Here is a 21,701-nt window from a genome sequence, read left to right as displayed (position 1 = left end):
CCTATATACTTGTACAGCAAAGTCCCTAACATAATGGCATTATTCACAATAGCTCAAATGGCCATCAACATAAAATGTGGTGTATGCATACAATGGCATATGTTGAGCCTTAGAAACAAAGGAAATTCTGATACATTCAACACCAAGGATTAGCGTTGAAAACGTTAAGTGAAATATGCCAGTCTAAGAAGGACAAAAAGTGTTTGATTCCACTTACAGCAGGTAACCGAGAATGGGCAAGTCCATAAAGTAAAACAGAGGTTACCAAGAGCTGGGAGGAGTGGGGAATGAGGAAGGAGTCCATGTTTAATGGACACAGTTTTAGCTTGGGAAGATGAAACAGTGCTGGAGATGGAGAATGGGAATGGTTTCACAACAGTGTGCATGTACTTAACACCACTGAACCGTGCATTTAAAAATGGTTAAGGGGGGCGCCTGGGTGGCGCAGTCGGTTAAGCGTCCGACTTCAGCCAGGTCACGATCTCGCGGTCTGTGAGTTCGAGCCCCGCGTCAGGCTCTGGGCTGATGGCTCGGAGCCTGGAGCCTGTTTCCGATTCTGTGTCTCCCTCTCTCTCTGCCCCTCCCCCGTTCATGCTCTGTCTCTCTCTGTCCCAAAAATAAATAAAAAATGTTAAAAAAAAAAAAAATGGTTAAGAGGCACCTGGATGGCTTGGTTGAGTGTCTGACTCTTGATTTCGGCTCAGGTCATGATCCCAGGGTCATGGGATAAAAGCCCATGTTGGGCTCCACACTGAGCGTGGAGCCTGCTTAATGCTCTCTTTCTTTCTCCCTCTGCCCCCGTCTCTAAAATAAATTTGTGAAATGGTTAAAACAGTAAATTGTTTTATATATATAGTTATATATTATTACAAATAAATATATATACAGCAGTAGACATGTATGTTTATATATATATATAAGCAATAAAGAATGTTAGATATAGATATTTTTGTAGATGTTCCTACTCAAGTAGAGGAGTTCCCCTGCATTCCTTTTGTTCTAAGATTTTTTTTTCCCCACAGTGGTTATTGAATTCTGACAAATAATTGATTTTACTGCATCAACTGATATAATCATGTGGTTTTTCTTTTTTAGTCTGTTAAAATGGTGGATTACACTAAGTTTCAAATATGGAACTAGTCTTGCATGCCTAAAGTAAATTGTACTTGGTAATAGTGTGTAATTATTTTGGTATTAACATACCTGCTTCACAGAGTGAATTGGGAAGGGTTTGTTTCTTCCTCTTCTATTTTCTGGAAGAAATCATGCAGCACTGGCACTAAGTCTTTAAAGATTTGGCAGAATTCCACAGTGAAAACATGTGGGCCTATACATTTCATTTGTAGGAATTTTTAGATTGCAAATTGAACTTCCGTAATAGTTATAGAGCTGTTCAAATTATTCCATATTGGGAAATTTTCAGTAGTTTGTGTTTTTCAAGGAAGTAGTTCATTTCATGTAAGTTGTGAAATTTGTAGGCTGGTATTCTTTTTGATGGCTTCAGAGTATGTAGAGATACCCTCTTTTCATTCTTGATGTAGTAATTTGTGTCTACTCTTGTTTTTCTTAGTCTTGCTAGAGGTTGTTTCAATGTTATTATTTTCAAAAGAACAGCTCTTTCTCTGTTTTTTTCAATTTCACTGATTTCTGCCTTTATCACTATTATTTCCTTCTATGTGTTTCTTGAGTTTATTTAGCTTTTATTTTTCTAGGTTCCTGAGATAGAAGCTTATTGATTAGAGACTTTTCCTCTTTTGTAACATACACATCCACTGCTACAGGTTTTCCTCTCAGGACTGCTTTAGTTGTACGCCACATACTTTGATACATTGTATCTTCCTCTCCATGCTCTTTTCATGGAGAATGTTTTATTTCCCCTTAAAACTTCATTTTTGATGCATGGATTACTTAGAAGTGTGTAGTTTAAATATTTTCTAAGTGTTTAGAGACTTTTCTGTCAACTTTCTCTTACTGACTTCATGTTTGATTCCATTATGGTCAGAGAACATACCTTGTGTGGTATCAATTCTTTCCATTTGTTAAGGAAACAAATTTCTTATGTTTTATGGCCCAGGATATGCTTATCTTGGTATATGTTTTTGTGAGCATTTGAAAAGAATATGTATTCTGCTATTTGGGGGTGAAATGTTCTGTAAAGATTAGATTCTATTGGTTGATGGTGTTGACAAGCTCTTCCTGATTTGGGGTTTAGATTTTCCACCATTGAGAGAAAGGTGTTGACGTCTCCACTTGTTGATTTGTCTATTTCTTTGGGTTTCCTCTTCACATGTTGTGAAACTGTATGTGAGATACACATATTCAGGATCACTGTCTTCCTGTAATTGATCACCCTCTGTGTCTGGTAACTTTCCTTGCTCAGAAGCCTACCTTATTGATTTAGTATAGCCACTCCTTTCCTTTGATTAATGTTTGCATGTTTCTTTTTATCCTTTTAACTTGCCTAAGCTATAATATTTGAAGTTTCATTTAGGCAGCACATTGGGTTTACTGTGGCTTCTTTTTTTCTTACTCTGTTATGCCAATTTCTCTCTTTTGGTTGGTGTATTTAGACCATTTTGTTTGTTCTTTTTGCTTGGTTTTCTTTTTACTGACTTCTTTTGGGTTATTTGGACCTTTTTCTTTTTCCTTTTTAGAATTCTATTTTGAAATATCCAGCGCTTTCTGTGTATCTCTTTGTATATAGCATTTTTAGTGGTTACTCTGGGAGCTCCATTACATATGCATAACTAATCAGTCTACTGGTATCTTCATTTTGCAAGTTTGAATGAAGTATAGAAGCTTTATCTCCCATTACATCCTTTTGCCCTTACTGTAATTTTAAGTGTTTCCTCTCTATATATTTAGAATCATAGCAGAATGTGTAATAATTTTTGCTTCAACCATCAAAATTAGTTCAGAAAATTCATGTGTAAGAGGAGTGCCTACTATATTTACCCATGTTTTTCCTGTGTTTTCTTTCTTCCTGATTGTGTCAGGGGTTCCCAAGACCACCCCCAGGTTTGATGTTCACTAGGACTCACAAGACTCACATGGTTGCACACTTGGCTATGATTATAACAAAGGGATACAAAGCAAAATCAGCAAAGGGAAACCATACAAGAGACAAAGTGCAAAGGAAACCAGGAACAAGCTTCCAAAAATCCTCTCCCAGTGGAGTCACACACGACCCACTTAAATCCTCCACCAATGGCTGTGACAACATGTGTTAAACGTTATCTAATGAGGAAGCTCATTAAAGGCTCAGTGCCCAGCTTTTTTAGTGGGGGCTAGTCACACAGGCACATTCAACATAACCCTACAGTTTGCATAGTTTTAGGCACAGTGAGCCATTCTTATCAGTTCTGGGAATGGTGCCAACCCTCTAGAAATGCAAGATCCCAATGCCAGCCAAAGGATAATCTTGCAAGCAGGATTTCCTAACAATAGCAGTCTCAGGCCTATTATGTTAACTCCTTACTGCACACAGATGTTCCAAGGTTCCCTCTTTTATTGTTTCCTTTTTGCTTATAAAATTGCCTCTATCCGCTCTCCTAGGGACAAATTCTCAGTTTCCCTCCATTTGAGAATGTCCTGCGTTTCCCTTCAATTCCTGAAAGATATTGTCATTTGGTACAGGATTTGGGGTTGACGGTTTCTTTCAGCACCTGAAGAACATCACACCCCTTCCATCTAACCTCTGTGGTTTCTGGTAAGACATCCACTACCATTCCAATAGTTTTCCCTATAAGAAAATGTGTTGTTTTTCATTGGCCACTTTCAAGATGTTTCCTTCATTTTTAGGTTATGGAGATAAACTGTAATGTGATTTGACATGGATTTCAGTGGGCTTATCATGTTTGACATACATTCAAGCTCTTTGAATCTTTAGGTTTCCATCTCTTGCCAAATTTGGGAAGTTTTAAGCCATTAGCTCTTCTAATACTGCCTACCTTTACTACTTGCAGAACTACAGTGACACAAATGGTATTTTGTTATACTCCCACAGTTTTAGAGGCTCTCTTCATAACTTTTTTCCCAGTATAATTTCTATTGTTCTGTGTTCCAGTTCAGTGATTTGTTACCTCTAATGTGCTAGTAAGCCATCTACTAACCATTTTCTTTCAGGTATGTATTTTTCAGTTCTGAAATCTCCACATATGTATTCATTATATCTACTTCTTCAGAGACTTTCTAATTTTTCATTTATCTTGTGTTCTTTTAGCATAGGTATCCAGTTGTCCAAGCACCATTTGTACAGACTGTCCTTTTCCAACTGTATGGACTTGGTGCCCTTGTCAAAAATCAATTGACCATATATGTGAGGGTTTTTCCTCAGGCTTAGTTCTGTTCCATTGATCTATATGTTTATCCTTATGTCAGTAGCAAACCGATTTTGCCACTGTTTGTGGCTTGGTACGGAGTACTGAAATCAGACAGTGTGGTTCCTCCATACTTTTTGTTTTGCAAGACTCAAGGGTCTTGTGATGTTCCAAATGAATTTTAGGATAGTTTTTTCTATTTCTGTAAAAATAACCACACACACAAAATGGAATTTTGAGGGAGATTGCTTTGAATCTATAGATCACTTTGGGTAGTACTGTCATCTTAGCAATATTAAGTCTCCCAGTCCATAAGTATGGGAAGTCTTTTCATATACTTTGGTTTTCTTTAATTTCAGCCATATTCTTTGGGTGTCAGTGAACAAGTCTTTTGCCTCCTTGGTTAAATTTATTGCCGAGTACTTTATTCTTTTGGATTCTGCTATAAATTGGAATTTTATTAGAATGTATTCTTTGGAATTTTATTTTATTGGAACTTAAAAAATATATACTTCCTGTTCGGATAGTTCATTGAAAGCATATGGAAATAAAACTGACTTTTTGCATGTTGATTTTGTATCCTGCAACTTTGCTAAATTCATTTATTAGCTCTGACATTTTTTTCACGTGTATGGATTCTAATGTTTTATGGATATGAGAGAGTGGCTCCAGTGAAGGTATCATTTTACTTCTTTTACAATTCCTTTTCTTTTTTCTGTGTAATCATTCAGGCTAGAACTGTCAGTACTGTGTTGAACAGAAGTGGCAAAAGCTGGCATCCTTATCTCATTCATGTTCTTCAGAAAAAAAGGCATTCAGTCTTTCGTCACTAAATATGATGTCAGTGTGAATTTTTCATATGTGGCCTTAATCATGTTGAGGAAGTTCCCTTCTATTCCTAGTTTACTGAATGTTTTTTTTTTTTGTGAAAGTATGTTCAGTTTTGTCATTCGCTTTTTGTGCCTCAGTTGAGATCATGTGGCTTTTATCATACATTCTCTTAATGTGATGTATTACAGAATTGATTTTTTTTTTAATTTTTTTAATGTTTACTTATTTTCGAGACAGAGACAGAGCACGAACGAGGGAGGGTCAGAGAGAGAAGGAGACACAGAATCCGAAGCAGGCTCCAGGCTCTGAGCTGTCAGCACAGAGCCCAACGCGGGGCTCGAACTCACGGACTGTGAGATCATGACCTAAGCTGAAGTCGGACGCTCAACCGACTGAGCCACCCAGGCGCCCCTACAGAGTTGATTTTAACAGGTTGAAACATTCTTGCATTCTGGGAGTAAACCTCACTTGCTCAAGAGGTACAATACTTTTTTTTTATTAAAATTTTTTTTAACGTTTTATTTATTTTTGAGACAGGGAGAGACAGGCATGAACAGGGGAGGGTCAGAGGGAGGGAGACACAGAGTCTGAAACAGGCTCCAGGCTCTGAGCTGTCAGCACAGAGCCCGATGCAGGGCTCGAACTCACAGACCAGCCGAAGTCAGACACCCAACCGACTGAGCCACCCAGGCGCCCCAGAGGTACAATACTTTTAATACGCTGCTGAATTAGTTTTGTGCATATTTTGGCAAGGATTTTTGCAATTGCTCATAAGAGATATTAGCCTGTAGTTTTCTTTTCTCATAGTGTCTTTGTCTAAGACTTCTGGTATCAGAGTGATGTTGTCCTCATAGAATGAGTTAGGAAGTGTCCTCTTCAATATTTTGGAATAATTGGAGAAACATTTTGTTAATTCTTTATATGTTTGGTAGAGTTAACGAGTAAAGCCATCTTTACTTGGTTGTGAGCTTTTCTCTGTTGGGAGGTTTTTTATTATTATTGATTTAATATCTTCACTATTTCTAGGTCTTTTCAGAATTTCTATTCTCTCCTGAGGTTTGGATAGATGGTGCATTTCTAGAAAGGTATCCATTTCACCTTGGGTAGCCAATTTATTGGCATACAGCTATTCCCTTGTATAAGTATTTACTTGTAACACTTCTTAAAAAAATTAACAGTAATGTCTCCAATTTCATTTCTGATTTTAGTAACTTGGGGGGTTTGGTTAGTCTAGATAAAGGTTTGTCAATTTTATCTTTTTCAGGATAAAAATTTTATCTTTTTCAGCTTTAAGTTTTGTTGCTTTCTCTATCATTTTTTCTGTGCTCTATTTTATCTCATCTTTCCTCTTTTATTATTTGCTTCCTTCTTCTAGTTTGGGTTTAGTCTGCTCTTCTTAAATTGTATAATTAGGTTGCAGATTTGAGATCTACTGTTTACATGATGCATCTACAGCTATAAAATTCCCTCTATGCATTGCTTTTTCTGCATTCCTTAAGTTTTAGTATGTCAAGTTTTCACTTCCATTGTCTCAGTGTATTTTCTACTTTCTCTTGTGATTTTTCTTCTTTGATACAAAGGTTTGAGTGTGCTATTCAATTTCCACATATCTGTGAATTTTCCAGAGTTCTTTCTGCTGTTCATTTCTAGTTTCATTCCACTGTGATCAGAAGTTACTTTGCATGATTTCAGTAATTTCAAATTCATTAAGACTTACCTTGTGGCCTAATGACCTACCCTTTCAGGTACAATTAAGTTAAATATATATTTTGCTGTTGTTGGATAGATGGTGTGTGTGTGTGTGTGTGTGTGTGTGTGTGTGTGTGTGTGTGTGTGTATTAGTGCAGTTCAAGTTGTATATTGCCTTTGATCTCCTGTCTGGCTGCTCTGTTATAGAAAGTTGGTTACTGAACTACACCCATTATTGTAGAACTAGTTTTCTCTTCAATTCTGCCCATTTTTACTCCGTATATTTTGGGACTGTACTATTAGGTAGTTATATAATTGTTATATCCTCTCTTCATAGTGAACCTTTTATCAACATATGATATCCTTCTTAATCTTTTGTAACTTTCTTTTTAAATTGAAGTATAATTGACATACAATTTCCCGTTAGTTTCTGGTGTATATCATAGTGTTTCCCTCTGCTATACATTGTATCCTCATGAATTATTTATAATTAGAAACTTCTTAATCCCCTTCTCCTTTTTGGCCTACTCTCAATCCCTCCCCACTCTGGTGACCAATAGTTTTGTCTATCTGTGAGCCTGTTTCCATTCTGGTGTATTTTTTAGACTCCACATATAAGTGAAATTGTACCGTATTAGTCTTTCTCTAACTTATTTCACTTGGCATAATACCTCTAGGTCCATTCATGTTGCCACAGACAGCAAGCTCATTCTTCTTTTATGGATAAGTGATATTCCCGAATGTGTGCGTAAACAACTTCTTTATCCACTCATCTGTTGCTGGGCACTTAAGTTGCTTCTGTATCTTAGCTTTTATAAATAATGGTAATGCATATATCCCTTTGAATGGGTGTTTTTGTTTTATATGGATAAATACCTAGAAGTGGAATTCATGGATCATACAGTAGTTCTATTTTTACATTTCTGAGGAGTCTCCATACTGTTTTCCACAGTGGCTGCAGTCTTTATTCCCACCAACAGTGCATGAGGGTTCCCTTTTCTCCACATCCTTACCAACATTTGTTATTGTCTTTTTGATAAAAGCCAGTTAGACTGGTGTGAGGTAGTATCTCCCTATGGTTTTGATTTGCATTTCCATGATGATTACAGATGCTGAACATGTTTCCAGATGTCTATTGACCATCGGTATGTCTTCTTTAAAAAAATGTCTATTCAAGTCCTCTGCCCATTTTGAATCAGGCTGTTTGTTTTTTGTTTCCTGGGTTGTTTTGTTTTGTTTTGTTTTTTTGTTTGTTTTGAGAGCGAGCACGCAAGCAAGGGAGAGGGACAGAAGGAGAGAGACCGAGAATCTTAAGCAGGCTCCACACTTAGCATGGAGCCTGATGCAGGGCTCAATCCTGGAATCATGACCTGAGCCAAAATCAAGAGTCAGACACTCAACCAACTGAGCCACCCAGGCACCCGTTTGTTTTTTGAGTACTAAGGTGTGTACACTCTTTATATTTTTTGGTTATTAACCACTTCTAGGATGTAGGATTTGTAAATATCTTCTCCCATTCAGTAGATTGCTTTTTCATTTTGTTGATGGTTTCCTTTGCTGTGCAGAAGCTTTTCAGTTTGTCATAATCCCATCTTTTAATTTTAGCTGTTGCTGCCCTTGCCTGAGGAGAATGGTTCAAAAAAATATTGCGAAAACCAATGTCAAAAAGCTTACTGCTCACATTTCCTTTTTTATGTTTTATGGTTTTGGGTCTTACATTCAAGTCCTTAATTCATTTTGACTTGGTTTTTGTATATAGTGTAAGATAGCAGTCCAGTTTCATTTCTACGCATGTAGCTGCCCAGTGTTTTCAACACTATTTACTGAAGAGACTTTTTCACACTGTATAATCTTGCCTCCTTTATCACAGATTGACTGTATATGCATGGGTTTATTTCTGGGCTCTCTATTCCATTGATCCAGGAGTCTGTTTTCATTAACCTTCTTTTGATTTAAAATCTAGTTTGTCTCATAATACAGCCTTTTTTTTTTTTTTTTTTGTATGGAATACAAAATCTTTTGCAATATTTTTTTTCCATCCTTTTACTTTCAACCTCATTCTTTATAGTAACTCTCTTGTAGGAAGCATATACATAGATCTTGGTTTCTTAATCCAGTCTACTAATCTGGACCTTTTAATTGGGAAGTTTATTCCATTTGTATTTAATATGAATACTGAAAAGTACTTACTTATACCATTTAGTTGTTTGTTGTCTGTGTCTTTTGTTCCTCCATTCTTGCCTTTTTTTATATTTACTGATTTTTTTTGTAGTGTCACACTTTTATTTCTTTCTTCTCTTTTCAGTTTTTCTTTTAGTATTTTCTTAGTGTTTACCTTGTGGATTAAAATTAACATAGTAAACTTGTAAAAATCCACTTAGTTTCAGTAGTATATAGTCTGTTTCTATACTTTTTAATCCCTCTCCTACTTTTGTAATTGTCACAGATTGCATTGTTATACACTATAACCATTGACATAGATTTATAATTTTCTTGTCTGTTTGCCTTAAATCATACAGGAAAAGCAGAAGTTATAAACCAATAAAAAGTACAATATTGGCTTTTTTAATGTTTATTTTTTAGAGAGAGTGTGTGCACAAGCGGGGAGGGGCAGAAAGAGGGGGACAAAGGATCTGAAGCAGGCTCCACACTGACAGCAGAGAACCTGATGCAGGGCTCAAATTCATGAACTGTGAGATCATGACTTGAGCCAAAGGTTGGATACTTATTAACTCACTGACCCACCCAGGCGCCTGCAATAGTGCCTTTTACATTTGCCTATGACGTTACCTTTTCTAGCGTTCACTTTTCTTTCTTATGGTTTAGAACTACTGCCGTGTCCTTTCATTTCAGCCTGAAGCATTTTTTGTTTTTATTTTTTTTTAATATTTATTTTTGAGAGAGACAAATACAGAAGGCTAGTGGGTTAGGGTCAGAGAGAGAAGAGGCACAGAATCCGAAGCAGGCTCCAGGTTCTGAGCTGTCAGCAGAGCCTGATGCGGGGCTTGAACCCACAAGCTGTGAGATCATGACCTGAGCCAAAGTTGGACGCTCAACTGGCTGAGCCACCCAGGTGCCCCCTGAAGCATTTTTTGTAGAGCAGGTCTACTGTTAATGAGCTCTCTCAGGTTTTGTTTTTTGTTTTCGTTTTTTTAAGTCTGCAAACCTCCTAATTTCTCCCTCATTCTTGAAGGATATTTTGCTGGATATAGAAATCTTAGCTGGGACGCCTGGGTGGCTCAGTCAGTTAAGTGTCCAACTTCAGCTCAGGTCACGATCTCACGGTTCATGGGTTCGAGCCCCGCGTCGGGCTCTGTCCTGACAGCTTGGAGCCTGGAGCCTGCTTCGGATTCTGTGTCTCCCTCCCTCTCTGACCCTCCCCCATTCGCTCTCTGTCTCTCAATAATGAATAAATGTTAAAAAAATTTTTTTTAAAATCTTAGCTGACAGTCTTTCTTCCAAGACCTTAAATATGTCATCCCACTTACTGGTGGTCTCTATGGTTTCTGATGAGAAATCAGATCTTATTGAGGATCCCTTGTAGGTAACAAATAACTTCTTGCTGCTTTCAAAATTCTGTGTGTATGGGTTTTGAGAATTTGACTATAATGTGTCTGGGTATGGATTTTTTGGAGTTTATCGTGCTTGGAGTTTACTAAGCTTCTTGGATGTATATATTTATGGATTTTTTTTTTAATCAAATTTGGGGAATTTCTGGACATGATTCCTGAAAACTTTCCCTGTCCTTTCCCTCTGCAAGCGTATGCAAGTACATCTGTTGGTGTCTCACAGGTCTCTCAAGTTCTGTGCATTTTTCATTATTTTCTTTCTGCTCCTTGGAGTACATAATCTCAGTTGAACTATTTGCAAGTCAGTGTCTCTATTTTGCCTATTTAAATAAGCTGTTAAACCCCCTAACAAATTTTTCACTTCAGTTTTTGCCTTTGCAGCTCTAAAAGTTCTGTATGGCTTTTTATAATTTCTCTATCTGTTCAAACATTGTTCACCTAGTTCTTTTAGTTCAGTGTTCATGGTTTCCTTTAGCTTTTTGTGTATATTTAAACAGTGCAGGTAGTTTAAAATGCTGTAGCACTCTCCTGCCATAAATTAAGAGCTGCTTCACCAAATTTTCCACTTTTGACTAGGTTCCAAAGTTCGACAAAAGTTAATTCTGGCAGATTTTAGCAGCTCATTAGTTGCTTTGGGGAAGGCACAGAACCTCCTACTTTCCTTACTCTGACATGTTGATGTCACAGTGTTTCTAACTGTATGATCCCATTTATACAAAGTATCCACAACAGTTAAATCCATAGAAACACAAAGCAGGTTAGTGGTTGTCAGTATCTGGGGAGGAGCAAAGGAAGAGTAATTGCTTAATGACTCCTTGGTTGCACAACACTGTGAATGTCCTAAATGCCACTGAATTGTACATTTAACGAAATTTTTTTATTATTTTCTAGAGAGTGCACATGTAAGTCGGGGAGAGAAGCAGAGGGAGAGAGAAAAGGTGAGGTGGGGGGAGAATCCCAAGCAGCCTCCATGCCCAGTTTGGAGCCTGACATAGGGCTTGATCCCACAACCCCGGGATCATGACCCAAACCAAAATTAACAGTCAGATGCTCAACCGAGCCACCCAGGCACCCCTGAACATTTTTAAATTGTTAATTTTATGTTCTGTGAATTGCACATCAATAAAATTTTTTAGAGTCACTTTCAAGGAGGAGATCTGTTTCGAAGGGCACTTTCCATATCCTAGTAGATGGCTCAGAAGAGTAGTTTCAACAAACGGGAACAGAGACTGCTTACATGATTCTCACCATCCTATATACAATCACTGAGTTTCCTCAGAATCTCCCTTACACTTGCTGGCGTCAACGCTGTCCCGTGGAATTAAGCCCTGTGTGGGCTTAGCACATAAAAGCTTCCTCCACGTCACTTGTAGCTGTGGGCTTTCTCCCCCTATCAATTGTGACATACAGTCACACTGACTGTATTTACAGGGTTCTCTTCACCCCTCTGTATTTTCACTTATGGACTGTCTACTGTTAAGTCATAAATTTTTACTAAAGGCTTTTCCACATTCATGACATTTATCGGGTGCTATGGAGTGAACTATGTCCTTGTAAAATTGATATGTTGAAGCCTTAACCCCTAATGGAGACAAGAGCCTCCAAGGAAGTCAGGTTACGTGAAGTCATCAAGGTAGGACTCTGGTACAGTCGGGCTGGCACGTAAGAGACCACAGCTCCCTGTCTCTCGGTCTCTCCATGTGAACACACAGCAAGAAGACAGCCGTCTGCAAGCCAGGAAGAGAGACCTCACAAGGAACCGAATCAGCCAGCACCTTGATTTTAGACTTCCCAGCCTCGAAAACTGTGGATAATAAATTTGTTATTTAAGCCACCCAGTTTATAGTACTTGTTAAGGCACACTTCTCAAACCAATACAGATTTTGGTATTGAGAGCAAGGAGCCGCTGTTAACACATACCTAAAACTGTGGAAGCAGCTTTGGAACAGTGTGATAGAGGCTGGAAGACTGTTGAGCCACATAGTAAAAGAACACAAGATTGACACGAAGGGACTGCTAATAGAAATAACAGGAGTTAAAGGTGATTCTGATGAGAGCTCAGAAAGAAAAGAGCTGGAGAGAACACTTCCGTTTTAGAGAATACACAAATAATCATGAAAATAATACTGGCAAAAATATAGACATTAAAGGCCATTCTGATGTCTCAGATGGAAATGAGGTACAGGTTACTGGAAACCATAGGAAATATGATTTTTGTTATAAGGCAATAAAGAACTTCACTGAACTATGTTCTAGTGTTTTGTATAAGGTAGACCTTGTGATTAATGAGACTGGATATTTTAGCTGAAGAGATTTCAGAGCCAAGTGTTGAAGAAATGACTTGGTTTCTCCTGACTGCTTACAGTAAAATGTAAGAGACATAAGATGAGCTGAAGAAAAAAATTGTTAAGCAAAAAGGAACCCAAGCTGAAGATGTGGAAAATTCCATTTATCCACATTGCAAAAAGGAGAGAGAGGGAAGGGGAGAGAAAACTTGTTCTGAAGAGAACACTGAAGGTGTGTCTGAAAAATAATTTGATACAGAGATTAGTATCGATGTAAACCATGAATTTCATCAGCCACCTAGAAGCCAGGAATTGAGATGGAATTATACCAGCAGAAACACTGCCAGCTGGGATTAAACAGAGGAAACAAGACAGAATGAGGAAGGCTGCAGACACACGTTATCTTTCAAAAAGGGGAAAGAACGACCCTGAAGGCAATTCAGAGGTTGTCAGAGCTGCCAATCCCACAGCAGGCCCAGGGGCAAGGATGCCCACCACTCCTCAGTTTGGCAGGGCCTTCTCAGAAAGCCACAGAGGTGGGGGTCACCCATCTGACCTAAAGGGACACTCAACCCAGTGGGTCTGGAGGGTAGAACATCAAACCACGGAGGATTATTCATCAACATTAAGATTTAATACATTCTCCCTTGGTAGGTTTTAGACTTGGTGGGACCCATCACATTTCTCCATTTTGGAATGGGAGTTTGCATCCTATGTCTGTCTACCATTTTATTTTGGAAGTATATAACTTATCTAGTTTCACAAGCTCACAAGAAGAGAGATTTTGCTGTAGGATGAATGATACCTAGATTCATGCCTGATCTATATCTGACTTAGATGACATTTAGATGAAACTTTGGACTTTAAATCTGATGCTGGGTAAGTTAAGGCTTTGGAGGCTGCTAGCAAGAAATAATGTATTTCTGGGGCACCTGGGTGGCTCAGTCGGTTCAGTGCCCAACTCTTGATTTCAGCTCAGGTCATGATCCCAATCAAGCCCCACATTGGACTCCACACTGAGCATGAAGCCTGCTTAAGATTCTCTCCCGCCCCCATCTCCCTCCCACCCCTTCAGATAAATTTTAAAAATAATTCATTTTCATGTGAGAAGGACATTGAATTGGGGGGGGGGGGGGCTCCAGGGGTGGAATGTTATAGCCTGAATTATATACTGAAACTTCATATACTGAAGCACTGACTCCAATATCAGTGTTTGTAAGGAAGTAACAAAGGTTAAGGGTGGGGCCCTGATCAAACAGGAATGGTACCTCATAAGAGGAAGAGATACTCCAGCTCTCTGTCTCTACCATGTGGGCAATCAGTGAAAAAAGCAGCCATCTACAAACGAGGAAAAGTCCTCACTAGGAACTAAACTGGCCAGCACCTTGATCTTGGACTTTACAGCCTACAGAACTGTGAGAAAATAAGATTTCTGTTGCTTAAGCCACCTACTGTGTGGTATTCTTTTATGGCAGCCCTAGCAGACTAATGCGTGGGGTTTCTTTCCAGTGTAAACTTTCTGATGCTGAATAAGGTTTGCACTTTGACACATTTATCACATCCGCAGGGCTTCCCACCCGTGTGGATTCTGTCGTGAAGACAGTGAAAGCTCAGGCTGAAGCGCTCCCCACAGATGCTGCATTGTTATGGCTTTTTCCCCATGCTTCAAGTTCTGTGACACTGGCCAAATTGTGGAAACCCCTCCCACATTTATCACATCTGTTGGGCTTCTCTCTGAAGTATTCTTTGTTGTTGGGCCAGATGTGAGCTACAGATAAAGTACCTCCACGCTCCATACACTCATAGGCTTCCCCCTAGGAGTCTGTGAGAACAAGGCATGAGCTCTAACTAAAGGCTTCCTCACCCTTCCAGAATTTCCAGGGTTTCTCAGGGGGGTGCACTGATTCGGAAAGAGATTTAAGCTGGATTTGAATCCTTTCTTTTCCTACATTTGTCGCATCCATAGGGTTCCTCTCCAGTATGAAATTTCTAACACTGAAGATTCGAATTCTGACTGAAGCTTTTTAAACATTTGGTACACTTGTAAAATTTCTCTCCAGTGTGAATCCTCTGATCCTAAGTTTTGAACTTTGAATGAAGAACTTACTGTCACACACAAAAGGTTTCTCTCCAGAATAGATTTCCTCATGCTGCCTAAGCTCAAAATTGAGTAGGAAGCTTCTGCCACAATGAGACACTGTGAGTTCTTCTTTCTGAAGTCTCACTCTGTAGGAAGGTCTGCATTTAGACTGACATTGTTTACACGCTCATCACCTCCCCGGGCTCTTGCTCACGTGGAATTTCTCTTGTGGAATATAGGTGCTTGCCAGGAACACAAGAGTCCCTTGGGGAGAGACTTGCAGAAATCTAACCTGAGCCAGTGTCACAAGCTGTCTCCACACCAGGTTCCTGAGGACCGTTCCTCAATGCCAAGAAGAAACCATCATCTGAGATTTCTTCTTTCACAAAACAAGATTGTGTGTCTCCGTCTTTATTGTACAGCTGCCTGTTTTGATTTAGGTTGTGTACATGAATCTTCTCCTACTTGAACATGAGTCCACTGAAGGCAGAGCCTGTGAAGTTTCTGTCCTGAAGTTCTCATTTGCATTAGGCAAAGGATGCCCTGCCTTCTGGCCAAAGTGTCTAAGACCTAAGAAATGCAGATCCAAAGGGGCTCATCAGCCAAACTGGCAATCTAGCACTGTGGCCACACAGTTACCTCTGTCCATGTCTGAGAAAGCAAGCAGGTGTTGGCTCTAGTCACTTTCCAACTGCTAACCCCCCTTTCATCCTCGGTGCTGACCCTTATAACCTCACCATCAGTCACAGACCCTAAGCTTCAACATGAAGAAGCAGAAAGTCAGATGGAGGGAGAACATGGAAGCCCAATAAAGCAATAGGCTGTCCTCTCTTGATCCCTCTGGCGATATCCAGGATGCCAGGGTTGAGGCTAGCACAGAGATCCTATCCCAGGGGTGGTAGGGGGCACTGCCAGAGTGCTGCTGGGGCAGAGCCACCCAGATTGGCCTCCCACAGATTTAATGATCTATTTCTATCATTCTGTTTGAAATATTCTCTTAATTTTGCAGTTTCTCCTTTGATGTAAGGATTAGTGAAGAATGTGTCGTTCAGTTTCTAAATATTTGAGATTTACTTAGATATCTTACGAGTCTCTAATATAATTCAACTGGAGTTACAGAATATACACTGTATTCTTTAAATCCCTTCAAACTCACTAAGTCTGTCTTGCTGAGCATACCAAATGTACTTGAAAAAGTATATTCTGCAGTTGTAGGGTAGGGTGTTCTATAATTTTTGATCAAGATGATGAATTTGCTAGTTTTCTTTAAATCCTGTCTTTACTGACTTTTCACCTAGTTGTCCTATCAGTTGCTCAGAGGGGTTAAATCTCTTTTTAAAGGTATAATTGCCTTTTTCTCCCTTTAATTGTCAAGTATTTTAAAGCTTTGTTATTAGACACATACATATATAATTGTCATGTCTTCCTGAAGCTACTCTTTTATTATCATTCTGAAATGGTCTTCTTTCCCTTTGTCATGAAGTGGATTTTATTGATATTACTACATTTTCCTTTTCCACACTGAGCATAGTTAAAATAGAGACTTTGAAGTCTATCTGATTATTTCATCCACAGGATGAATTCTAGGCTGTGAATTATCTCTCTAAAAAATTAAAATTTGAAAGATGGGTAAGATTCAGAATAATCAAGAAAAGAGTAGAGGGCTGAGAATCTAAAATGAAGCATGTTCCTAGGAAAGTAAGGAACACAGATATCATGAGAAGAGGAAGAGAGGGAAAAAGCCCATGGTGTGGGTGAGAAGCACCTGGCAGGGGGAAAAGGTAGCTAGTGGTAGAATAGAAAGCAGAGGTGTTCCAGTATCCTGCAGATGGTTTTGAAAGCCAACAAAAAAAAGAACACAGACACTCTTTTACAGAGTTGTAGCTCATAAAACTTAAAATACTCGTGTCATCTTACTTGGTCATTTGCGTTGAGAATAACTGACTGTAATCCTAAAATTCATTTCATGAACAAAATTACCCACAGAAACAGGTTCTCAGACATTAAGAACAAGTTAAATTTGCAATGACTGAGAAATAGTGGGATGGGATGGTGAAAATCTGAATGTTTTTAACCTGTAACGAGTCATAGATTTGAATGTGAATGTAAGTGGTTTCTTCATCTTTAAAGATCTGACACTGGGGTAGTCACTAGTTTTAATACAATTTTATCATTAAAATCTATCAAAAATGTCCACAGACCAAAGATATTAAGTTCCAGTGACAGGACATGTCTATCAACTGATGAATAAAAAACAAAATGTCATATATCCATACAATAGAATGTTATCTGACCATGAAGAGGAATGAAATATTACTGACTCGGGCTATGACATGGATGAACCCTGAAAATATGCTAAGTGAAAGAGAACAGATACAAAGACTACATATTATATGATTCCATTTATATGAAATAACCAGAATAATCAAATCTATAGAGATAGAAAATAGATTAGCACTTGCCAGAGGTCAGGGAAGGGGAGAAGAGTGACTCCTAATGGGTGTGCGATTTCTTTGGGGGTTATGAAAATATTATGGAATTAGATAGTAGTAAGGGTTGCACTACTGAACTATACACTTTAAAATGGCAAAATTTATCAGATGTGAATTATACCTCAGTAGAAAGAAACTTTTAAATGTTTAATTCCATTTGAAGAATGATGACTAATTTATAATTTCTTAAAAATATTATGTATAGAATTAATACCTTGCTTTTATCATATAAATCCTAATTTATATGTAGCACAGTAGGGATTATGAGGAAAAGCACTGCCATTCTGCATTGTATAGTGATGTGCTATCTTGTGGGAAGAGGTCTATTGTGCATTGTTTTATTAGAGATTTAATGGTCAGGAGGAATTTTCTCATTTAGGTTTTCACCACTGAAAGAATAAAAGTGCAGTTTGTCTTCAAAAAAAAAAAAAAAAAGTTTAATTCCAATGATAGGTAAATCCCTAAATTAGATGGGAGTCTTATAAGAATGGAGGCTGTGGGGCACCTGGTGGCTTAGTCAGTTAAGCATGTGACTTTGGCTCAGGTCACGACCTCACAGTTTGTCAGCGCAAAGCCCACTTCAGATCCTCTGTCCCCTCTCTTTCCCATGCTCCATGTGCACACGTGTGCTCTCTCTCAAAAATAAATAAACACACACACAAAAAAAGAACGGAGGCTGTGCTATAGGTATCACTATTTGTTGACCAAAGACTCCTTCACACAGCAGACATTCAAAACAAATTTTAAGATTCAGTAAAATAGTGCTAATTTCATACTAGCTAAGAGCCTTTAGGGCCAGCCCCAATCTATGCCACAATCCTAAAGCATATTACAATTTCTCCTATTAAGCCAAACCCTTTAGACATGCATAAATATCGTGTGTGTATGTAGTCAACAATATATTCAATTAGAACATAGATCAGAATATTCTGTATAATTCAGATCAGCCACATACCTAAGTATCTGGAAATGTAATTTAACGAATCCTAAAATACGTAATTTCTATGCCTCAAATAACAAACTTAAACCCCTTTGTTCTTTCATTTTTTCAAAGTAAGTTAAAATTATGGTCCCTTTATGAAACAAGCCAGTGCCATGTCCCATTTTGGCCAAGAATGCTTCTCTATTAACACCATAAATGGTAAAGTAAAATATAAAAAAGTTTTCTCTCTTACCTTAAGGAACACTCTGAACTGCATGCACTACATAAACATGTTCTCTTAAAGGTATACAAGATTTGACAAAGGAAAGACACACAGTTCTCAATGGTTCTGATGATGTCAGTTATTTTTAATTTGTACATTAACAGGCAAATGTCCACTATATGAGCCCAGTATTAAGATCAAGTTGAGATTTTCTGCAAAGAAATTCTACACTTGATATGACAGGCACTGAAAAACTGAATGACACTATTTTGTGTAATTGATATAATAAGCACAAAAGTGTCTTACCTGGTATCTATTTAGGTGGTTAGTAAATGTTAACTTTATCCAATTATGTCAAGTTCACATGCTGCCTAGTCTTAAGGATGAGAAAATCTGTCCGAAAGGACATATATTCACTCGGTTACAGTTAACAGTTGAACAACACAGGGGGATAGGGGTGCCAACCCACCATACAGTCAGAAACCTGCGTATAACTTTTGACTCCCCAAAAACTCAATAGCCTATGATTAACCAGAAGCCTTACTGGCAACATAAACAGTCAATGAACACCTATTTTATATGTTATGTATACTATATACTATAGTCACACAATAAACTAAAGAAAGTATTAAGAAATTTGTTTAAAAAAAGAAATTCTTAAGGAAGAATAAATGCTTATAGCACTGTCGTGTATTTACTGAAAAAATTCCACATATAAGTGGACCCACATAGTTCAAGTCCATGTTGTTCAGGGATCAACTATACCGCTTATTTCCAAATCCTTGATTTCAACATGGCAAACTCCTTCAAAATCCAGCTTGCTCCAGGTTCAAGCCCCCACTTCTCAGCCTACCTTTGTAGATTCTGGCTGAATCTGGCTCAGAGCAGGGAAAGTGAGTGAGGCAGACTCTTCAGCCATGGGCGGGGGTGGAGACACTGTTTGGCTTCAGCTACTTGTCACCCACCAAAAGGGTGGACTCTGGAGAGTGGTAAGCAATCTTTTCTCAAAGAGGTTGGCAATCCAGACCTTCAGATATAATCTTCCAATTTTTAGGTGTGGAAAACTCATTTAAATATAAAGCATGGGGCTGGCCAAACTAAATGTATCCGTGAGTCCCAAGCAGACAGCAGGTCTGCATCCTCACCTCTACACACAGAAAACTGATGACCAAAGGCCACTGGCTGCTCCAAGCTTTCCAAACAGTGAGGGACGGCCTGCCCAGTCACCCAGTCTCTGACGTGTACTAGACTTGCTGTCACACTCCCACTGGAAGACTTTCTCTCAGTTCTTCAACTTGCCAAGTCCATCAGAGGCAGCTCAGGCAACTCTGAAAAGAGCTTTCTCCTGAAAGCCTTCCTTCAATTTTTCAGGCCTTCGGAATCACTGGGCACATAAGCATGAATGTCCTATATTTGTATGTTAATTGTACTAATTATAGTCACACTTTACTGCTTGGTGAATGCCTGAGTCATGAATGGAGCAGAGTCTGAGAAAGGGCTCCAGGTTAAGATGGGCCACATCTCCAAAATCGGGGCTAAATATGACCTAACACCACCAGGGGAGCTCCAAGGACAAGGAAAGGCAAGGAGTCCATCCTGCAAGAGCTAGGAAGAAATTTCAGGACTCACCTCATCCCTGGTTGTCAGGGGCCCTGGGGCCATATTCCTGGTCAGCTGAGTGCTCTTTCTAGAGAAGAGTCAAGTTGCAGAGGTAGAGCTGGGGAAAGAGAAGAAAGTGAGGGGGCGCTTGGGAGGAGTACCCTTCTATTAGCCTCCCAGTTCAGGGGAGATAAGGCAGGTTGCAGAGGGCATCAGAACAGCCTATTCTTAACCAGTGTCCTGTTAAAAAGGCCCCCCAGAACTAGGCCAGCAGCAGGCTCAGCCCCAATCTCCAGTTGGGAATGGAAGCCTCCAGCCTCCTACAGCTAGGTGAGACTTTTATCACTGTGGGGTTTCTATTAAGCAGGAAAGGGCCTCAGAATACCCACAGGAGAGCACTCACGTTGAGAGCCAAAGTGACCTACCATGGGGAAAACAGAAACTCTCCATCCATATCTGCCCTAAAGCTAAAGGACAAGTCCTAGGAAATCCAAACAGAAAGAGTGTTACAAGTCTCCACAGAATCTGAGGGGAATGTGAAGCAGGGTGGACACCATTATCTGGTTGCCCCCCTCATTTCTATATCCAAGATTGAGTTCCCAAGATTTGAAATGAGACTTGAAATTTAAGAGGCAGTCAGCAAATGGCCCAGGTCTTCAGCACGACAATATCATGAAGAAATAGGAGAGGGAAACCTTTCCTTAGGCAAAGATATTTACAGGATAACCATTCTTCAGATGTCCTTATATGCTTTGACTAGGTCCTATTTTGCACAGATGAACTGGAAAGCATTTTGGGGATTACAAAGAACACTTCAAGAGGAAGTGGGTGTCAGATGGTGTTAATTATCATGAACATGGTTAGCTGTGATCATGATATTCTGCACATGGGGAAAATAAATTGTTATTAAGTGGTGCTGAAGTACTGAAGAGTGAATTAACATATGTTTAATCTTTTTAAAATGTGAAGCTTTCAACAAGTTAACAGCATAAAAAGAAAGAGAGCTCTTGTAGAAATAAAAAAAAGACTTTAGATACACAGCAACCAAATGCAACACATGGACACTGTTTTGGCAGTTTTGAGCAATCCAGGAAATATGAACACTGAATGTCAGAGAACAGTAAAGGAGTGACATTAATTTTGTCAGGTTCACAGGTTAAAAACAGGCTGTGCTGACAGCCTCTGCAAATAACTGTGGTCATGCTTAAAGAAAGGGTGGAAAAGCCACCAATCACAGTACTGCTTAGTGCTGAGAAAACAGATGCTGTCCCTGAAGAACAGGAACAAGGCAAGGATGTCCCCTCTCATCTCTCCTATGAACATCACATTGGAAGTCCTACCTAACCTAAAAAGACAAAAAAAAGAAATAACGGTACACAGATTGAAAAGGAAAAAACAATACTATCTTTGTCTGCAGATGACCTGATTGACTATATAGAAAATACCAAAAAGTCAAGAAATTTCTGGCACTAAGAAGTGATTATATTGAGGCTGCAGGATACAAGGTTAGTAATATGAAAAAATCAACTATTTGCCTATATACCAGCCACGAACAAATGGAATTTTAAATTAAAAACACCACAACACTTATATTAACACCCAGAAAAACGAAATACTTAGGTATAAATCTAAAACAAATTTGCATAAAATCTGTGTGAGAAAAATTATAAAACTTCTTTAAAAAATCAAAGA

The 21,701-nt window shown here is 38.8% G+C and overlaps 1 protein-coding gene across 5 annotated transcripts in view; it reads right to left on the bottom strand.

Moving 5' to 3' along the window:
- The window catches only part of ZNF169 (zinc finger protein 169), a 58,812-nt gene that overhangs the window by 18,803 nt on the left and 18,308 nt on the right, over positions 1 to 21,701 (bottom strand). For 4 of the 5 annotated variants that reach the window (XM_042913566.1, XM_042913569.1, XM_042913567.1 and 1 more), the window contains one exon: positions 20,040 to 20,127. In XM_042913566.1, coding sequence (XP_042769500.1) covers positions 20,040 to 20,072 — 33 coding nt within the window. In that variant the 5' untranslated portion in view covers positions 20,073 to 20,127. Of the gene's footprint in view, positions 1 to 9,029; positions 9,175 to 20,039; positions 20,128 to 21,701 lie in introns of those variants that run through there. The other variant, XM_042913570.1, reaches the window with a different exon arrangement.

This window comes from Panthera leo, chromosome D4, assembly GCF_018350215.1.
Source record: "Panthera leo isolate Ple1 chromosome D4, P.leo_Ple1_pat1.1, whole genome shotgun sequence".
Taxonomy (NCBI): Eukaryota; Metazoa; Chordata; class Mammalia; order Carnivora; family Felidae; genus Panthera; species Panthera leo.
The sequence above is the reverse complement of the archived record's forward strand: the minus strand, read 5'-3'. Positions and strand labels throughout refer to the sequence as shown.